Source organism: Macrobrachium rosenbergii, chromosome 28 (assembly GCF_040412425.1).
Source record: "Macrobrachium rosenbergii isolate ZJJX-2024 chromosome 28, ASM4041242v1, whole genome shotgun sequence".
Taxonomy (NCBI): Eukaryota; Metazoa; Arthropoda; class Malacostraca; order Decapoda; family Palaemonidae; genus Macrobrachium; species Macrobrachium rosenbergii.
Genome location: NC_089768.1, coordinates 14,750,217 through 14,771,756, shown reverse-complemented (window position 1 = coordinate 14,771,756; position 21,540 = coordinate 14,750,217). Strand labels below are relative to the sequence as shown.

Here is a 21,540-nt window from a genome sequence, read left to right as displayed (position 1 = left end):
AACTATTAACCATTCACCATACGCGCATCTCGTAACTTTTGACACTTCGCTAAACATGCCAATCTGAATTCTCCATCCTTGTCTATAGATGCATTTCAGAACTCTCAACCTTTTTCTGTAGACAAATTAGATCCACTTCCAAACTATTATCTATTCACTACAGGTGGACTTACGTACAATTAACCCTTCCATAAACATGCACTTCCGAACTCTCTCTACCCTTTTTCTATCAATGCACCCCTGTACTTTCAACCCCTCTATAGATGCTCCTCAGAACTCAAAATCTTAACCATCCTCTACGGATGCACCTCTAAACTTTTAAGCCTTTGCTTGCGATGTATTAGCGTATCGGGGGCGGGGAGGTAACCTGGGCACGTGCCCCCTCCCCCCCATGAAAAATAATGACAAAATATTGAAGATTTAGATAACAACAAATTAGAAATATAAAAATGGGGGAAAAATAAAAAAGTCTATCATTATAGAATAAAATTTTGAGAAAAAAATAATAATCTTAATGATGATAATGGATTCGGTATTTCCTGATAGAACAGGCGATTGCTGTCCATTTCATAATTTCATAATATATAATATATATATTTCATATATTATATATATATATATATATATATATATATATATATATATATATATATATATATATATATATATATGTATATATATATATATATATATATATATATATATATATATATAATATATATATATATGTGTGTGTGTGTGTGTGTGTGTGTGTATGTGTGTGTCCCTGCCGTCGTTTAGGCTGGACCTTAATTCAGATTCTTACCTAGCCACTGATCATTATGTAAATATACAGAATGACAGTACCTTGGTCTATGAGCTGGGAAAGTACATAACGTTCCTCTCTTTCATTATACTCCTATTTTAATAATAATAATAATAATAATAATAATAATAATAATAATAATAATAATAATAATAATAATAATAATAATAATAATAACTGTTGTACTTTAACATGAATGAAATGTTTCCACTTTTCCAAAGTAGAGTTCGCTACAATCGCTAGTTAATGCAATACACTAGTTACATTAACGTACGTTTCCAGCTAATTTCACTTAAGAAACGGACAAGCATTCATTTTCGTTTTGGTACAGCATTATTAGTCTCCTTTACGAGAACGGAGCATGCAGTTAATACAGTAGTAACAAACAGATAAAGCAATCAGGCTGACTATGAAATTTGACTTCTTAAGCAACATTCTGAGGGCACCCACCGATAGTCGATGAAGAGATGATGTTTCGCCGTCAAGCTGTCACAGGAACTATACAAAATAGCTTGGGATTATACACACATCTGCCTCTTCGCGGTCTTAAGTTCGTGTCATCAAACCACGGCAGGGAAGAGAAAGACGGACTTCTTCAGAGAAGTAAACAGTTCAAACTCCTGACGACCTACTGTCTCACTAGTGACGTCGGCTAGGCTAGTCTCACCAAGTGTAAAGTGTTTCTCCAGCCGCCAGCGTTTAATTGGCCAAAAATCCTAAAGACATTTTTAGCAGCTAAAATGCTCTGGGCAGCTATCAGTTTCATAAAATGTTGGGTGTCAATACCAGCTGCTACTTTACTCACCTGAAGAAAACTGATAGGGTCTTAAATCTATGAACATAATGACTGCATAATTATTATCTTGCAAAACATTCAGTGCCATGAGTCATACGACTTTCTTGAAATAATTAAACATGAATGCGGTGTCTACATTTTCGGTCTCCCATTCAAGAGGGCTAAGAATGTGCGAAGGACAACCTGACGCTATTGCGAGAAAAATTAACCGGAAATAGCTAAGATTCTGCTGATTATCTCATAACCATTTATAGACTTCCACATTTTTGGTTCATTTACCAGTATTCGTGATATGCTAAAATCTTCCGAATACGGAACATTAATGTACATATCCTTACTTACCTCAGATATCCTCCCTTCGGCTATATAACTGGCCTTAATATGTTTATCACTAGACGGAATCTACCTTACTTGAGGCTATAAGCATTTGCTATCTTGTCCCGTTCATGCTAAAGCCTTCAGCAGCTGTGCTGGACCCTTCACTGTAAACAACATGCAGACGACTTATTCCGCCTAAATTAGTATAAAAGTTCAAACGCGTTGAACTCGTTAAACAACATACATTCTAGATAATCATGACAGGTTTTTTTTATACTCTTATTTATCCAGTTACTTTCATCATAGGTCGTCTCCCTTTGGACTTTTTGAACATTTTTCTCTCCCTGAAATTCCGTAGTAGGATTTTTGTTTCAGAACCTAAATTCCTATACAGGTTCATCTCCTATACTGGTTCATCATCTCAGTTACTGTATCTGGTCAAAGGAAGAGGCATCTTAGTCATTTTGAGCTCCCACTCAACTACTGCTCATACCCCGTTCAAGTTTTAAAAACGGGAGTATATATGGATTATAAATAGAGCGCCTTCGAACGTCTCGAAGAAATGAAGTATTCTGAAAAAAATTAGGATTTGTCGCTCGAACTTTTGTTCACTCTTCAAGTCTATTCGATCACTGGTTTCGTCTACTAATAGAAGTTGCATAGCTTGGTGCTCTTTTGTGAGGTGATCCATTTGTTAGCGGCTAGATTGTACATCATCCGTCCAAGCCCCGTGACTTCCCAAACTTTTTCTGTTCCGGAGAGTGAAAACGCTGAAGGTTTTAACTACCAATCGACAACAGGCTTAGGTCCCATTCTAGCAAGTCATTCGGGAACTTTTGGACTAACGGATTTGCTAGCCTGGAAACATCAATTATCTTTTCTGATCCAAGTAAAGGTGGCCCACAAACTTTGGTTTATTGCTGGGAAAATTTAGTATTTTGTTTTCACACCTGATAAGGAATTCAGCGGCATAACATAAATGATCTATTCTGTTCTAAACAAAGGAGGCAATCATAACCCAAAAAACTCTGGTTTATTGCAGAGGAAATTTAGTATTATATGTTTCCACACCTGATAAGGCATTCAACAACATGAGACTCGGCTTATCAAACTTACCTCCCATGAGGGATTACAGTTTTTATTGAATTGCTTTATATCTGGCTCGTAGAAGGAGTTCATTGCCCTCATCATCGGTGATCTACAATGTACCTCTAATGCCGTGTTTTTGCAAACGACCCAAACTTAAGGAATTCCTTTTCAACTTTGTTTTATGAATATTAGTATGATGCTTAAGCTTCTATATGGTTTCTGATGCCTTCAATATTTATGAATAAGTAGCGAGAGATTTAACAGTTTAATGCATATGAAACCTTACTTTTCAAGTCTATTTGACGATAGAAAAATTAAATACTCTGATCTGTAATCATCTTTTTCGTGTTTCAGCTTCAGAACCAGAAACCTCGTGTGCCTAACTTAATGGTTCATCTCAGCATATCTAAATCTTGGCCCTTCTAGACTGAGCAAGTTCTGAATTAATCAGCAAGAACATTGTCGTTTCTGCGGGAATAATATCAACCGGATTAATAGCTAAGTAACGTTCCATAAGAAGAAGCAACATCAATAAACATCCCTAGAAATAAAAACTAGAGGTGTTGGATGGTCAACGAGGAAGTAGACACGTCAGAGTACATCTGGCAGTGCGAGATTGAGGTCAGTCCCTGCTGGTCACCGACGTTTGTTGGTCACCTTACTGGTTAAGTGCAAGGCCCGATACACAAGTGACTAGCTTCTACGGAATGAATGGCGGCTACGCTAGACTAGGGATTATGTGCTCTCAGAGGCTACAACCGTCTTTACATTCATTGATATTTTCGTAAACTGATTCACTTAAATTCAAATTTACATCGACTGTGTACGAAATAAAATATGGCACATCAACAAATCAAAACTAATTCCAAAACATTATCACAACTGAAAAAAATAATCATGCTTCGAGAAAGTCATTCAGATTTACAAACAAATGCGGAATCATTCCAAACGCATCCCCGATAAAGGTGCAAAGAACACTAGGAAACTGACAGGAAAAAAAAAAAAAGAACGAGGTAATCCAAAGGAGAAGGTCGACCGGTATACACTTCTCTTGACAGGAGGAGTCTCTTTGCAGACCGTCTGAAATGATCACATTCAGTTTGCTACCATTCCGGCTACCAAGAAAAGTAATATACAGTATATCTTCTATTATTATCTTCATTGCTCAGAATAATTCACTGAGATCTGAAAAGAAAAAAAAAAAACGCTGACTTAAAATTAGAATCTTTAGCAATGCACTATATATATATATATATATATATATATATATATATATATATATATATATATATATATATATATATATATATATATATATATATATATATATATATATATATATATATATATATATATATATATATATATATATATATATATATATATATATATATATATATATATATATATATATATATATATATATATATATTATATATGTGTGTGTATATATATATCAAGAGCAAAACAGAACAGAATATAGAATTTAGGCCAAAGGCCAAGCGCTGGGACCTATGAAGTCATTCAACGCTGAAACGAAATTAACAGAAAGAAGGACTGAAAAGTGTAACAGGAGGAAAACCTCGCAGTTGCACAATGAATCAACTGTTAGAGAGGATGGAAAGTCAGATGGAAAAAACAGAATATTATGAACAAAGGTACAGTAAAAGCAATGAAAGGGGTTGCAGCTAGGAGCCGAAGGGACGCTGCAAAGACCCTCAAGTAATGCCTACAGTGCAACACGTGAGGTGCAATGACGGCACTACCTCCCTACGATGCATATCATCTCAAATTTGTAAACTCCTCCCTATACAAGGGAAGCCAACAGGCTGGGCTGGCTGGCAGTACGCCCTTGAAGCTGAAGCATTCTTCTCTCTGCGCTTGGGTCGCTCTCGATGCCTATGAAGCATTTTCATGCTTTTCCACTCTTGATTATGCGATTTTGGAAGTTTTACTTATATTTTCATTAAGTACTTGCACCCATGTGGCACTCAAAACTTCCCCAACTTCAGATGCGGGGAATTTCGGAACTGTTGCTGAAGAGTTTAGGTCATATATATATATATATATATATATATATATATATATATATATATATATATATATATATATATATATATATATATTATATATATATATATATATATATATATATATATATATATATATATATATATATATATATATATATATATATATATGCAAGGCGTATAAGTAGTCCAATAAAATATGGGAAATATAAAAACATATTTATAAGTTCTGGGAGAGTAAATTTTTCCCCCTCTTTATTTTTTCTTTTTAGAAAGAGAGGGAAACTGTGCTCTCCGAGAGAATATGAATGTGTTTATATTTTTCAACTTTTAGTGGGCTTCCTATCCTTTATATGTATATATGTAGCATAACATACATATAAATAAATATGTGTGTATAGAGAGAGAGAGAATATAAGGTGAGCTGAGGAATGTAGTTGCTAGTAGAGCTGTATGAAGACCGAATTCATTGGCTATTCTTCCTCTCTCTCTCTCTCTCTCTCTCTCTCTCTCTCTCTCTCTCTCTCTCTCTCTCTCTCTCTCTCTCTCTCTCTCTCTCTTTTCAGGCCTGTACGCATTTCCTGAATAAAGGCGAATAATTATAATCTGATAATCTTTTCGTTATAACCAGAAAAAATCGTGAGTGAAAATGTTGAAATACAACAGCATTTTACTGCCTAACGAACAAACTGTCAGAAGTCCTGGAAACAACTGATAAGCACTTGCACTGTGCAAAACGAGAGAGAGAGAGAGAGAGAGAGAGAGAGAGAGAGAGAGAGAGAGAGAGAGAGAGAGAGAGAGTCTTATTGTTTTCAAGGTGACCTTTGTGGTAACAAAACACTACCTTGTGGCAAGACGATAGCCTTTACGAAGAAAACTGTCCTTTTGCTGGAGAGAGAGAGAGAGAGAGAGAGAGAGAGAGAGAGAGAGAGCTGCGGAATAGTATAGCCAAATGAGACAAACATGATTCGTTCAAGGGGCAACGGTGTCATGAATATTTTTTACACAACTTATTTTTCTTGTTAATTTTTTTGCTAGTCATTTATTCAAATCATCATTAAAAAAAGGCAAACAATTCCACTCACCTGCGCCATATGTAAGAATACGAGCGTACAATTTAGCCACGAACTGAAGTCTTCCAGGAAAACAAAGCAACAATTTATGACCATCAGTCGAACTGTTGAGTGGAGAATGTAACTTAAATGCCGACTTGGAGATAAGCGCGGCTTACTCTCGTTACGTAAGTGAATTCTGATTCCGTTGGTATTTAAGCTGAGCTCTGGGCTGAATTTCTTCAATATAAACATTTACTTTTCAGAATAACTGTTATAGCGATATATTAAGATTACATTTTCCAGATTTACAGAAAACCCGAGAAGTGTGGCTACACTGATTGCTTCCAACCCAGTGCTAGAACGCTAGTTAATTTTCGGCCTAAAGCCGCTAACAGAGTGTCTTCAGTGAATCTGTCTGAATTAACTCACTACACTTTGATTTAGATGTCCTTCTAACCTCTTTACGAATCTAAAATAAAGCTTTGTATCTCTCCCTCTCTCACACACATGCACTCATACTCACACACACACACACACACACGCAAAAGTCAAGTTTGCGCAAAGTGCTCTCTACTCAAGGGTTTAGTCGCCTATCTCTTTCAATTCACATATACACCCAGATATTTTTTTTTTATCTCGATTTTAATCTTAATTGGAACAAAACCTCTTGAAAACACACTTCAGTAAATTTTAAATTTCCTAGACTTGAATACTTCATAAAGGAACTCGAAAAATCGGAAATCTGATAGATTTTATACCACTTCTTCCTGCTTTGTTCTTCGTAGATAAACGAATAATTTGATGTCATAATTCCCGCGATGTTGTAAAACTTTGTACTTTCAGATGCTATATCACAGTGCATCTAATCGGTTATCAGCTCTATCGACAAGTTTTATTTCAAAAGAAAAACTTTACTTTTTGGTTTTCTGTAAAAGAAAACTATTGTGCCAGCTTTGTCTGTCCGTCCGCTCTTTATTCTGTCCGCGCTTTTTTTGTCCGTCCTCATATCTTAAAAGTTACTATGGCTAGAGGGCTGCAAGTTGGTATGTTGATCATTCACCCTCCAATCATTAAACATAGCAAATTGCAGCCCTCTAGCCTCAGTAGTTTTTATTTTATTTAAGGTTCAATTTAGCCATAATCGTGCTTTTGGCAACGATACAGGATAGACCACCACCGGGTCGTGGTTAAAGTTTAATGGGCCGCGGCTCATACAGCATTATACCGAGACCACCAAAAGATAGGTCTGTTTTCGATGGCCTTGGTTATACGTTGTAGCGGTTGTAAAGAAAACTCGATTCAATTTTTACTTATTTAAACCTGAGCACGGTACTCTAACATCTGAAGGAAAAGATCAAAATCAATCAGTACACGGAGCGACATTTTGAAAAAATTTCAGGTGCTAATACGTAAAGCGCAAAAATTAAAGCCTAATAATAATAAGAAGCAGAGCTGGCATTTATATAATCAGTGAAACAAGTTTATAAATAATAATAATAATAATAATAATAATAATAATAATAATAATAATAATAATAATAATAATAATTCATATATCTGATTTGTGTCTGTGCAACGACGATAGCATTTAGACTTACCGTAGTCAAGCCTGGAAGCCACCCGTAGCCATTATCTCTTACCGTCTCGACCTTCTGATAACAGCGTTCAATAAAACCAGGACCCACTAACTTGGGTGTTCTTTAATTCAAGAGTGTGACAGTCTATTATAATATTACACGATAAAAAGAAGAATTAAACTTTTACTAAGTTTCATTTATTAAAGATTAAAAGCAAGATCACGAACAGATACTGATGCGTGAACGATACAAAGATAAGATTCATTTAACTGTTACGAACTCATAAATACGCATCCTTTATCATTTTAGATATTTGTTGCATATTAGATTAGTAAAAAAAGACAGTATCTATAATTATAAAAATTATAACAAATTATTAATTGGTAACAATAATTGTGAAAAATGTTTTCACGTCATTATTAGAGAATAGTAGTTTTTGCCGGTAATACCGTTATTTAAAAACCAAAAGTTTTAATAATCTTGTTGAGCTACTTAGGCCTAATTCTAGGTTACCTAACTGACGTGGCCTTATCAAATAATTATCGTTCACCTTCTTTATTCTTTATTTATTTATTTATTTATTTTGCTTCGTTCACTGACCTTGCTGTCTTCGGGCCGCATTTTCCCGAGAGGTAACTGAGTACTCGGACCTTCCCCTGAAGAAAGCGGGACGCCATGTCTTAAAAACTAACCATAGAATTTTCTTGAAAATAGTCTCATAATGTTTCCCACACCCAAGCTACCATTCTTCTGCCTGATTCACCAAACCTAACCTAACCTAATCTAGAGGCAAGGCAATAAAACCGGGGCTGGTGCAATACTAGCATACATCTCAGGAATGGCATACCATGTCTCAAAGCCTCCAAAAATACAGAAATGTTAAATCGACGGAGCATGTAAATGAGGAGGCCGATTCAACTAAACATGAGATTCATTCGTCTACTGTACCAGTGAACCCATTGTCAAGTAATTGAAACGAGAGTTGGCGTAAGAAGAAACTAGATTTTACTTTTATGACTAAATCCTAACTAAAAGAAACTAAAGAAACATAATTGGCTAGGATACTAATTAATGATAAGCCAAGTTCCATGCAAAATAACACTACTTCAGAAGAAACAAAGTTGATAGCTTCAGCAAACATACATAGGAAGGAATATACAGTTTAGCTCAAAGGCCAAGCGCTGGAACCCATGAGGTCATTCAACGCTGAAAGGGAAATTGACAGTAAGAAGGTTTGAAGGTGTAACAGGAGGAAACTCTCGCAGCTGCGATAAGAAACAATTGTTGGAGAGGGTGGGAAGTCATATGGAAGAAAGACAATATGAATGGAGGTGCAGTAAAAGGAATGAAATAGGTTGCAGCTAGGGACCGAAGGGACGCTGCAAAGAACCTTAAGTAATGCCTACAGTGCACCACGTGAGGTGCCCTCTACGGGATGCAATGCTAAATTTGATCAACAACAGGTTAGAGTTTGGCTACCTACATTATTAGATTTAAAAATACGTAGCTGAACTAGTCAAATATTCCGAAGGGCCAACCTTGACCAATCTCAAGATGGTACGGAAAATTGTACAAAGGTCCTACCAAAATTTCAAGGAGCTCTTGAAGACAGGTTAGGCAAAGCGATGATTTTATAAGCAACATGTATTTCAAAATTTGAGACTACTTCTCAGTTCTGTTATAGTTACCAGTCAAAATCAGCAATGAAACAGAAATTAGAAGGATTCACGAAGAGGGGATTTTGGAAAAGATAACGTAGTCCTTTTGACTAAATCCTTCAGTTAAGGATAATGGTAGAGTTAAACTATTCGGTTATTACAGTTGTTCCAAAGTAGCACCAACCTTCCAAATCTAACATGCATGTTTGGCCTTTATCAGCCTGGAAAATAATTCTCAAAATTGACCTCAAAAGTGGAATGGAATGGAATATGGAGTCTAGGCTTAAGGCCCAGCACTGGGACCTATGAGGTCATTCAGCGCTGGAAAGGAAATAGAGAGTAAAAGGTTTGAAAGGTGTAACAGGAGAAAAAACTCGCGGTTGCCCTATGAAACAATTGTTAGGAGATGGTTGATGGCATGGTGGAAGAAAGATAATATGAATGGAGGTACAGTAAAAAGGAATGAAAGGGGTTGCAGCTAGGGGTCGAAGAGAAGCTGCAAAGAACCTTTTTAGTAATGCCTACTGTGCACCCCGCGAGGTGCACTGACGGCACTACCGCCCTACGAGGGACCTAAAAAATGCCCTTCGCAACCAATCGGTTCCCTCTTCTTCCCTGGACGTGTTTCAAAAGTCACGTGCAGCAAATAAATATCCCTTCAGGTCTTCATCATCTGAAGACATCACTGGATCGAATGGGAAGTAACCCTGTATTGCAGCAACTTGCTCTCATGATCATCATCATCACAGCCGCCTCCAGTTGCATGAAACAAAGGGTCTCTGTGAAATTCTACCAGTCATGTTCAGTTGTTATCAAAGTGGGTCTGGGTCCACCAACTCGTCCGGTGCTTAAGGGAGTCCAGCTGACACTATCATGTACTGTTCTCTCTGAAACGCACAATAGACAAAGAAATTGATGGACTGTCGTGTGCGTTGTTTCATTGATCGCATCTTAGTAGGAGGAATAAATAACAAGTAAACTTCGGCGCAATCGAGTTTTCTGTACAGCGTATAATGCTGTATAAAACCCTCGATGTGCTGCAGTATCAAGCTCTCAACCACGACCTGGGTCACCGAGCATCGCTCAGTTGCTCCCCAGATGCGGTCAAGTGAAGATGCGTAGGCGGCTGGCACGCTAGAGGTGCCAGACGCACGATCATGGCTAACTGTAACCTTTAATAAAATGAAAACTACTGAGGCTCGAGGGCTGCAATTTGGTATGTTTGGTGACGGAGGGTGGATGATCAACATATCAATTTTCAGCCCTCTAGCCTCGGTAATTTTTAAGATCTGAGGGGGACAGAAAAAATTGCGGACGGACAGACAAAGCCATCTCAATAGTTTTTTCTTTTACAGGAAACTAAAAATGAACCAGATGGCAGGCTGAAGTAGTGCTTAAACTTGTTCAAGAGAGGAGGGTTCGTTTACATGAGGAGTAGTGTTTATTTTGGGTTCTGTCACTGAAAAATTTAGGTTTCATCACGCACGGAAAAGGCATTCATAACAAATGAAAAGATCTTTCACGCATGATTCAGCAAAGGCAATCATGACTTTCAGACGTGGAAAACCTCCCCAAAAGACTCTATCTGCTCTTTAAGATAGATAATTGTTCACTACACGACATGACAACAAAGTATGAAGAATACCACAAAATCTCATATGTGAAATACAGCACGGAGGGTGCTCTTATGTGCTGGTGAACTCTCTGGCAAAAAGGATGTCACTGATTACAAAAGGGATAAATATAAATTACATACATAAACACATTTTTAAAATGAAATATAGATATACTTTCATTCACTGGATCATCATTTACATTGCTCAGAATAAATGATGGTAATGCTATGTAAATAAAACACCAAGGATCGCTGTTGTCAATTACAGCATTTCGATTGGTGTTTACTGTATTTCAAGGCTGCTGTAGATCTGAAATAGAAAATGGATTCCTTCAATCTCAGATCTTCAGACGCGAACAAACAACAAACAAACTTATCGAAAAAAAAAACGCCTAATAGATATTGCACTGCACTGATCCAAAGTATCTAGATGCTACCTACGGACTTAGGTAATCGCCTAAAAATCCAGCACTAATTACAAGAAATGCTTCAAGTAACATACATCAGTCCCCATATCATTTTCCTGCCGTGTGATGAAGAAAATGCTTGACTGCAAGCAAGCCTTACCCTGACCCGAGTATAATGTCATCCACAGAACAGGCGGTGCAAAGAACGTCAAGTGTTCCGAGTCACCTGAACGTAATATGTTGCTCACGTAAACCAAATTATTAGAAAATGAAAATGATTAGTTTTCTTGTTCCTTTCAAGACTTCGCAGCTAAATTTTAAACTTTCAAGTATAATCTCCTTATGAACACAAAAACTTGTAAAAAAAATACATATAGAATGAGGAATAAGTTGGTTAAATCAACTGTGCCAAAACTTAAAAGACAAAATGTACTTAAGAGCAATGAGGTACGTTTTTCTTTCTTATTGAATGACTTTTGCAACCTCATTTACGGTTCATGTAACTTACAGAACAAACGCTAAATGTAACTTTGTATGCTGTCGTGTTTGGCAAGACATAAGAAAGAGCTTAATAAACTAGTCGAGTCCTGAAGTTCTCTCCGTTTTGCCAAACTGTACTGAATCGTGTTTTTTTTCCAGACTCATTCATCCCACAAGGAGAGAAAAATTTAATTTCTATTCTTGTCCCGAATTCGTACGAAACATCGAAGCTAAAACTACAGCCCAAAGTCTAGATTTGTTACGAATTCCCTCAAAACACCATCAGACAAGACTAAAATTGATTTATTCACTAATGTTCTCTTTGTTTTGCATCCCTTCAAATGAGCATCAACGCATTAAACAAATTCATTCATTTCCATTCTTGTTCTCAATTGCCTAGCAAAAGCCTTTTCAGAGAATATATCTAAATATCTTCTTGTTCTGAATGTATACACAATGCCTTAATTCTTTATTCTCTCACAAGAACATCAGGAAAACAGCAGTTTTATTTCTGCTCACGATCTAATATATTTCATAACATCAGCTTAAACTACAACTTAATCTCTTTTCTGGTCTTGAATTCTTCCGTAACAGTACCAGGTACAGTTACGCCTGCCTTCTTTTAATAAGCAAGTCAGGAGTCTTCATTGGAAATTCGGATCTTATATCACTTATTCTCCTCAACTCTTTATACCCGCTTTTAGAGATTTTGGGAATCTTCTTTCTTCACATTTTGAGATTTAGAATTCATTTGATGTTTTCATGTGTTTTCTCACCGTAAGTGTGCAGCGTGTCTTATCAGGCAAAAGTAAAGAAGTTAATGCAAGAAGACGCATAATGACACAATGACATCCATCAGTACCAACGCAAGCTTTGTGGTTTGACAAGAGACTTTACTGATACTTTTGCTGAAGGTGGCCCCTTTCTCTTCTTTCATATGACTTTCCACAACGGTAAATGATCCACCTAGAATGGTTTAATTACACTGAAAAAATTCCGTTGTCTGCTATATCATGCTAATTAAAGTGCCATTAAAAAGTCAAAATGAAGAAATTTCTAACATCTCTAATAACGAGGGGTGGACGAATTTAGCTTAGAAAGAGCCGCTTTACAGTGGATTCTATTGTTCTTATAACCCATTTCCAGTCGAAGGGACGAAAAGTCTCACTTTTTAAATCCAATATTTTGAATTCAAAAACCATCTTCGGTTTTATGTCTGACTTTTTCCTTCACATTTGCACATCAGCTCTAAATTCGCCTCAAGGTTTTTTTTTTTTTTTTTTTTTTAAGGCAGGAAGCATTCATACTCGTCGACGAGCAAGTTATATCATGCAAACTACTTTACAAATCTGTCTGGGTTTTGGATCGAATACCTTCGTTGTATTCAGGTGCAAGTCTAGATTCATGAGAACAAATCAGTAAGTGAATATCCCTTGTCCTTTTCCAAGGTCTTCATTCACTGAAAACTTCCTTCCAAATGTTTGGCAAACATTTCCAAACTGCATGATTGCTACAAAAAAAAAAAAAAAAAAAAAAAAAACGACTGAGCCTAATTCATTTCAATATTTGCTGTAATATGTAAGAAAATGCAAAAACTTATCCCTGTAAAAAAATGAAATGGTACATAAAATTTAGGCCAAAGGCCAAACGCTGGGACCTATGAGGTCGTTCAGCGCCGAAAGAGAAATTGAGAGTAAAAAGATTTGAAAGGTGTAACAGGAGGAAAACCTCCCAGTCGCAATGTGAAACAATTGTTAGGAGAGGGTGGACAGCAAGATGGAAGAAAGAGAATATGAACGGAAGTACAGTAAACGGAATGATGGGGGTTGCAGATAGGGGCCGAAGGGGGACTACCAAGAGCCTTTAGTAATGCCTACAGTGCACCACGTGAGGTGCACTGGCGGCAATACCTCTCTCCGGGAACTCACCTCTGTATAATTCTTTCAACCAAATAGGTTTCTCATAAGTACATGATGTGTTTTTTTTTTTAACAGTCAACAATATTTTAGCCAAACAGCCTGTAGAAGAGTACCGCCTTTCAGATTAGCATGTATACAGGACACCAGGTGTCTCGTAATTTGGCAGCAGTTATTAGGCTTTGTGTTCGCTGAAAATCCAATTTTTTGGAACTTCACAGGCCAGCTGTCAAATGTTGCACTTAGCTTCTGGCAAGTTGTTTAGTCAAATCGGTGGCCAAAACTTGTTGCAAACTAATGGCACCTTGCAGCGAGCAAATAAAAAAAATGATGGGAACGAAAAGAACGCCGTATGTGCGTCACCGGGGCAGCCTGTTGCTGCCAGACTAGTATCCTCTGCCTCGAAAGATGAGGAAAAAATGTGGACGCTCTTCTGTGGATTTTATTCATAATCAGAGAACTGGTATCAAATTCCTTTTAACGAGTTTAGCAACTTGTTGCTGAAGTAGACGCCTCAGCAAAGGTGAACGATATGAAAACACGACATCTTTATGTTAATTTCTATTATCAAACTCGGCGTATCTGTCAACAATCAGAGTGCAGGGATCAGAGCAGTGTTGCCAGTGTTGGATTGTCAGCCAACAACGCGTCTGTGTGACAGAACATAAGCTTAGATTTTAAAAATCGATTCAAGTTCGAAATTACGCCACAATAATCTGTCAGACTGACTTGAAAAATTTATATATAACAGTCATCATGTCAAACCGACGAGAACAGGGGCTACATTGGAAAAAATTACATCAATTCCTCCCAGTAATTTTTCAATTATCCAAGGATTTCAACTTTTATTGTTAATTTAGCACGATGTTAAAACAGAAACGATTTTCAACAAAAGCTAAATTTTCTCCATCGCTATGTGCAAGAACTAGCATTTTATGAAGGGGCAGTACAATTAAATGAACAGGAAAAAACCGATAATGTAAAGCTAGGTAATGTACCCGTTGACTACACGACAATGAAGGTAGTGCGCATGTGCGTCGGGAATTCGGAAGTGTGCTTTACTTACCCAAAACGTTTTATCATTGATAATTACATTTGGGCCCCCGCAAGATCGTTATTTTTAGTATTGATAACTCAAATATCGATGGTCAAAACGGCACCGTAAAAAAGAAAAAAAAAAAAATCGACTGACTAATGTCGAAAGAAGAAGAAAAAATAAGAGAATTCAGGATATTTGCTTGAAAATAAATGTTGGGGCAAATTAGAGGAAAGTTATTTTACAATGAATACAAAAAATTTTATAAAATCTGTACCATGGTCTAATATCTCGTTGTGTGCTACTGCTTTGAGTATTTCCACGCCACTACGATCAATAACGGATTTTAACCGTTTGTTTACCAAATCACATTTGTTCTTTCTCCACAGTTATCTTCCCATTCGAATTAACTCGATTTCTGCCAGGTGGAGTAATCCTCATCGTTTTCTTGAAAGCATTACGCCGGCCATCAATAGTTACAATTGTTCTGGTTAAGGCGGCGGGGGTTCTGCCATCCTCTGACCGCAATCGTTTAATTTCCCACTTCAAACGCACCTCGCCCTATCAGTGTTATTTGTCACTGATACTCGCCCAGTATGTGGCATGACAACAGTACCCTTTTAACCAGCAAATTAGACTATCAATATAATGGACAGCTTCCAAATATTGGATGATAAAACTCACATTCTTTTAGGGAGCTTGAGGCAAGCTGTAGAATCCCTAAAAAAACAGATGCTGAGAACCAATAGGGTAACGCCCTCTGACGCCATTTTTGCTAAGAAAAGATATAATGTTAATTTTATACACATGCATATACATACATATACACACACACACACATATATATATATATATATATAATATATATATATGTGTGTTGTATTTATACATATATACATATAATTTAAAAGATGTTAGGAATCATATCCAATGATAAAGGATTTCACAATGTGTGCTTTAATAGACAAATTATATATATATATATATATATATATATATATATATATATATATATATATATATATATATATATATATATATATATATAATTAAAGCACTCATCAAAAAAACCCTCACCAGTCGATAAGATTCCTAACATCTTTTTGACTCAATCACTGAAGTCATACAAGTTATAAGAGTTGGTTTTGGCTCTAATTTTCAGTCAAATGTCGCCTCATTCCGTTGTATGACCAACGAACTTTGCAGATTCTCTGCTGTAGCCCTCTGCTCGCTTGCACGCTTAATACACACTTAATAAAGTGACTAGGCCGACGAAATGCGCATCCCTTACGTCCTGGTCTCAAAGCAACCACGGACCCGATTATGTCTTGTATGCTTAATTTTTACGCGACCAGACACGTGTCTCATTTTTCTGCTCTCTCCTTTCTTGTGCTTCATTCACATTCTTCCAGATTCTCTGCATTATTTGGCTACTTACTTTCAACGCGGCATTGCATCCGAAGTATCTATTAGTATCACATTCTCGGTTTGACAAAGTACATTCGCCTATTGCTAATTTTCTATGCTCAGCTGGACTGCAACAGTTAATGTGCGATTGTATCAATAGTCTTTGGCAAGTTGAAAATAAAAAAAAAATTTGAAAAGAAAACTAAGTTTATGAAAGGGATAAAGAAGTCCTTATGCTCACATGTTCTGGCCCCGTTTATAAATACTCGTAGTTGCCTTATGACACAGCCTTATGACCTGATGGCACAGTGCCACATATGCAGTTTACACTTATATCACCTGTATAATATTATATAATATATATATATATATAATGTATATGCATATATATTAATACATGTATATATGCAATTATATAAATATATCTATACATATACGCATGTATTAAATATATAAGTCTCTACGTATGTGTATACATATACGCAATATATATATTATATATGAATGTTTACGTATATATGCATATATATGTATTATATATATATATATGTGTGTGTGTGTGTTTTATGTATATATAGGTGTGTATGCATGTGAATTATATATTATATATATGTATATACTGTACATATAATATATATATATATATATATATATATATATATATATATATATATATATATATATATATATATATATATATATATAAATATAAGCATAAACTCACAAACACACAGCATCACAACAGTGATACAAGCACGAGTCTCTTCCCTTTGTATTTAGCTAATTCGTAGAATAATTTTTCCGCCAAAGGAATTGGATCTAGCGGTCAGAGACGTTCCATATTGTTTGCTCTGCTTTTGCATTTTTGCGAGCCTAAATCTCACCCAATTTTCGACCTTTTTTTTAGGTGATTGTCCTCCCTAGGCACTGCTGAAGCGTCTCCAATAACCCTCTTCAAAAAACGCTACCTTCTGTCTCAATGACTCTGGAAATCACTGAAGTTCTCTGACTAAAATGTGTTCTTCGGGTCAAGGAGGAGATGACGTAGTTAATAATTACCAAACTTAAATATATTTTAAGTAACAGATCTATCATAGGACTATATAAGTCTTCAGAAATGACACTCATAACTGCAAATGCCCTCAGTAATATTTTATAATATATATATATATATATATATATATATATATATATATATATATATATATATATATAGAAATCATCAACACACAATCACGTGTGGAACAGAAATAAATTTCTGACTCACGTCGGGATCGAACCCAGGTCTCTCAGGTAGGCGTTACCCACTGGGCCATACAAGTCTAAAAGAAGTTGGAACCTGAGAGCAACTGCACCCTTACCTGGGCAAGCTAACTGCTTGCATACCAGCGAGTTTTCCCCAACTTCCCGACTCAGCAATGACCCAATAGACAACATTTCATTCGAATTATCCTTCTGAGTGAATAAGATAGAAATCATCAACACACAATCACGTGTGGAACAGAAATAAATTTCTGACTCACGTCGGGATAGGTCTCTCAGGTGGAAAGCAAGGGCGTTACCCACTGGGCCATACAAGTCTAAAAGAAGTTGGAACCTGAGAGCAACTGCACCAGGAATTACCTAGCTAACTGCTTGCATACCAGAGTTTTCCCCAACTTCCCGACTCAGCAATGACCCAATAGACAACATTTCATTCGAATTATCCCTTCTGAGTGAATAAGATAGAAATGATCAACACACAATCACGTGTGGAACAGAAATAAATTTCTGACTCACGTCGGGATCGAACCCAGGTCTCTCAGGTGGAAACAAGGGCGTTACCCACTGGGCCATACAAGTCTAAAAGAAGTTGGAACCTGAGAGCAACTGCACCCATGAATTACCTGGGCAAGCCCTTCGAATGAAATGTTGTCTATTGGGTCATTGCTGAGTCGGGAAGTTGGGAAAACCGCTGGTATGCAAGCAGTTAGCTTGCCCAGGTAATTCCTGGGTGCAGTTGCTCTCAGGTTCCAACTTCTTTTAGACTTGTATGGCCCAGTGGTAACGTTGCTTTCCACCTGAGAGACCTGGGTTCGATCCCGACTGAGTCAGCCCATGTGTTGATGATTTCTATCTTATTCACTCAGAAGGGATAACGGAAATGTTGTCTATTGGGTCATTGCTGAGTCGGGAAGTGGGGAAAACTTCTGGTATGCAAGCAGTTAGCTTGCCCAGGTAATTCCTTGGGTGCAGTTGCTCTCAGGTTCCAACTTCTTTTAGACTTGTATGGCCCAGTGGGTAACGCCCTTGCTTTCCAGAGAGACCTGGGTTCGCGACGTGAGTCGATAATATATATATATATATATATAATATATATATATATATATATATATATATATATATATATATATATATATATATATATATATATATATATATATATATGATTTTTGTCAAATATACCGTGACATGCTTTATATTCACGAATATTAGTCCACAAATATCGTTTAATATCTAATTCACTATACAGTACTCGGGAATCACTTACGCCCAAACTAATAAATAAGAAAAAGTTCGCCGAAGTTTCATCGGCGCAATCGAGTTTTCTGTACAGCCGCTACAGCGTACAATCAATGCCACCGAAAATAGATCTATCTTTCGTTGGTCGCTGTATAATGCTGTATGAGCTGCGGCCCATGAAACTTTAACCACGGCCCGGTGGTGGCCTGTCCTATATCGTTGCCAGACGCACGATCAAGCTAACTTTAACCTTAATTAAAATAAAAACTTGAGCCTAAAGGGCTGCAATTTGGTATGATTGATGATTGGAGGGTGGACGATCAACGTATCAATTTGCAGCCCTCTAGCCTCAGTAGTTTTTATGATCTGAGGGCGGGCAGAAACGAGCAGACAGAAAAAGTGCGGATGGACAGACAAGCCGGCACAAGAGTTTTCTTTAACAGAACACTAAAAAAATAAGTGCTTTGTCACAAGTAGGATTCGAACCATTGCCTAGTTTAGAAACAACGATGTACAGTGACTTTTGACCAACCATGGCTCAGTGGTCAAAAGTCACAGAACTGAGACAAATTTATCGAAACTTAGTATAGAGTGGATCGTTGAGGAGACAACATATTGCCACTAACTCTTGATTTCATATTTCGTGTTACAGGAATGAAACTATAAAAGTTTGTTTCCAAATGTTTGTCATTTTTATTCCGATTCGCAAACCAATGTTAATAATACGTTGATGTTTCAGTAAATGACGAACGGAAGTCATCCCAGCTCATTGGATTTCTTCGGTCAATCAAAGGCAGAGTTTGAAAGAAACTAACTAAAGTCAAACATTTCCGTCACTTCTCCTTATTAAAGAAAACGCTCTGTTTAGAGACGTCCGAAAACCTAAAACACAATAACGAAGAGAGATTAAACACCCAGGCGGCAGGGTTTCACTGGTAATAATCCCGCATTTATCCTTGTTCCCTTGTCTTCTACATACATCCAACTTTAATGTCTCCCTTTGCCTCCCTTTTTCTTTTACATCCACAGCCATCTCTCTCTCTCTCTCTCTCTCTCTCTCTCTCTCTCTCTCTCTCTCTCTCTCTCTATATATATATATATATATATATATATATATATATATATATATATATATATATATATACATATATGTGTGTACACGCATGTGTATAGAAGACAGGGAATAGTACGAGATACACCGGGGTGGGTTGCCCTTTGCAGAAGAGGTAGAGGTAGGCCAAAGGAAACGTGGTTGAGGACAATGAGGCGGGAAGCAGGAGACGATTGTTGGCGAGATCTTGAGGAGTTAGCCCAGGACAGAATGTGGTGGCGTGAGTTCATCGAGGCCCTATGCATCCTCGTGGTTGCCACAGGAAATGATTGATTGATATAATATATAATATATCATAATCTATACGGTATATACGAGTATATATGAAGGCGAGACGTTGTAGTGCTGGTACCTTGAAGATGTAAAACGGTAGGCCCATCAGAGAAACAATATGGTTCTGTTTTCAAGTATGCAAATATCTAAATTTACTTTTATTGTTGTTAGATTAAACTGGAATTTCCCAGGGATTTATCAGGATGACCGGGGTATAAATGCTACAAATCAAAATGGTGAAACAGACATACAAACACACACACTATAACAAAACATGTATTAGAGTATTTTAAATAAGAAAAGACCTTTTTAATCTTTTAATTGCGATTCCCGTGTCAAATCAGCCTCTTTCACTCTCTATCTCTCATAACTTTCTTAAGGATAGATTCATCCTATAAGATTGGGATTTCACTCGTGTTGTTCCAAAGCCATGAAATTCATATTAAGCTGAAGTCATGACGATCTTTTAATTATAGTTAGTTTTTCGTCTCAGCTGCCATATGGCAGCTTTGTTGATACTCCAAGTCACTCAAAACCGCATATAATGGCAACGTTTCCGAAGCATGTTCTCTCTGTTTCTTCACCAAAAAACACCAATTTAATCTTTGCGCCTGTTGTTATTCCGCAGATATATTGTCTCTCTCTCTCTCTCTCTCTCTCTCTCTAGGAAGCAAGTCTTCTATCATTTGAGGAGGCATCCTCATTCATATATTGATTTTTCCTTCTGCTTCTATCATTATATAAGTCTCTCATTGTCTTCTTTTATTATTTTTCTACATTCTTTTCTCAGCCAGATTTGGGTATTTCTGCTCGTCATAGTCTCTCCATTATAAAAAGAATTAAGCTGGCCTTGTGCCAACATGGGCTCTTGCTTCTTGGCAGCCCGAATTCAGAGAGAGAGAGAGAGAGAGAGAGAGAGAGAGAGAGAGAGAGAGAGAGAGAGAGAGAGAGAGAGAGAGAGAGAGAGAGAAATTATCAGATTGGTCGCTAATTTCTTCAAGAGAAAATGACATATATGTAGACTCTGACACGATACATTCTGGGATACAGGCCCTCTCAGCGGTCACCACCAACTGGGTTGACTATAGGGAGAAACAATGGGAAGTCTTTTCAAGCGAATGACTGTGAATTCAATGCAGTCGGCGATCCCAGCCTTTTTAAAATTCAAGTTGGCATAAATCAAACGCTTCGTATTGCATATTATACCTTGAAAATACTATGAACTTCATTTTCCTAATCGAGTGTATTGAAATATTTCGCATATCAGCTAACGGACGATACAGTCTTTCATAGGGAATTATTTATTGACAACTGCAAAGTAAGCTGACCCAGTAACACCAGGACATCGAGAAACTGGCTGTATCGGGTATTCGGCAGACAACGGCAGCCTGAAAAGAGTAGCCCACGCAGTCTTTGTAAAGATCAGGTTATTGATAAGATAGAAAGAAAAAAGGTTTATTTATCT

General features: G+C 36.9%; 1 protein-coding gene across 2 annotated transcripts in view; it reads left to right on the top strand.

Moving 5' to 3' along the window:
• LOC136854058 (zinc finger protein 143-like) overlaps positions 1 to 3,861 on the top strand; it is a 71,901-nt gene extending 68,040 nt beyond the window's left edge. For both annotated transcript variants that reach the window (XM_067130160.1, XM_067130162.1), the window contains exon 12: positions 3,363 to 3,861. In XM_067130160.1, coding sequence (XP_066986261.1) covers positions 3,363 to 3,391 — 29 coding nt within the window. In that variant the 3' untranslated portion in view covers positions 3,392 to 3,861. The remainder of the gene's footprint in view (positions 1 to 3,362) is intronic.
• Positions 3,862 to 21,540: the final 17,679 nt, after the last annotated feature.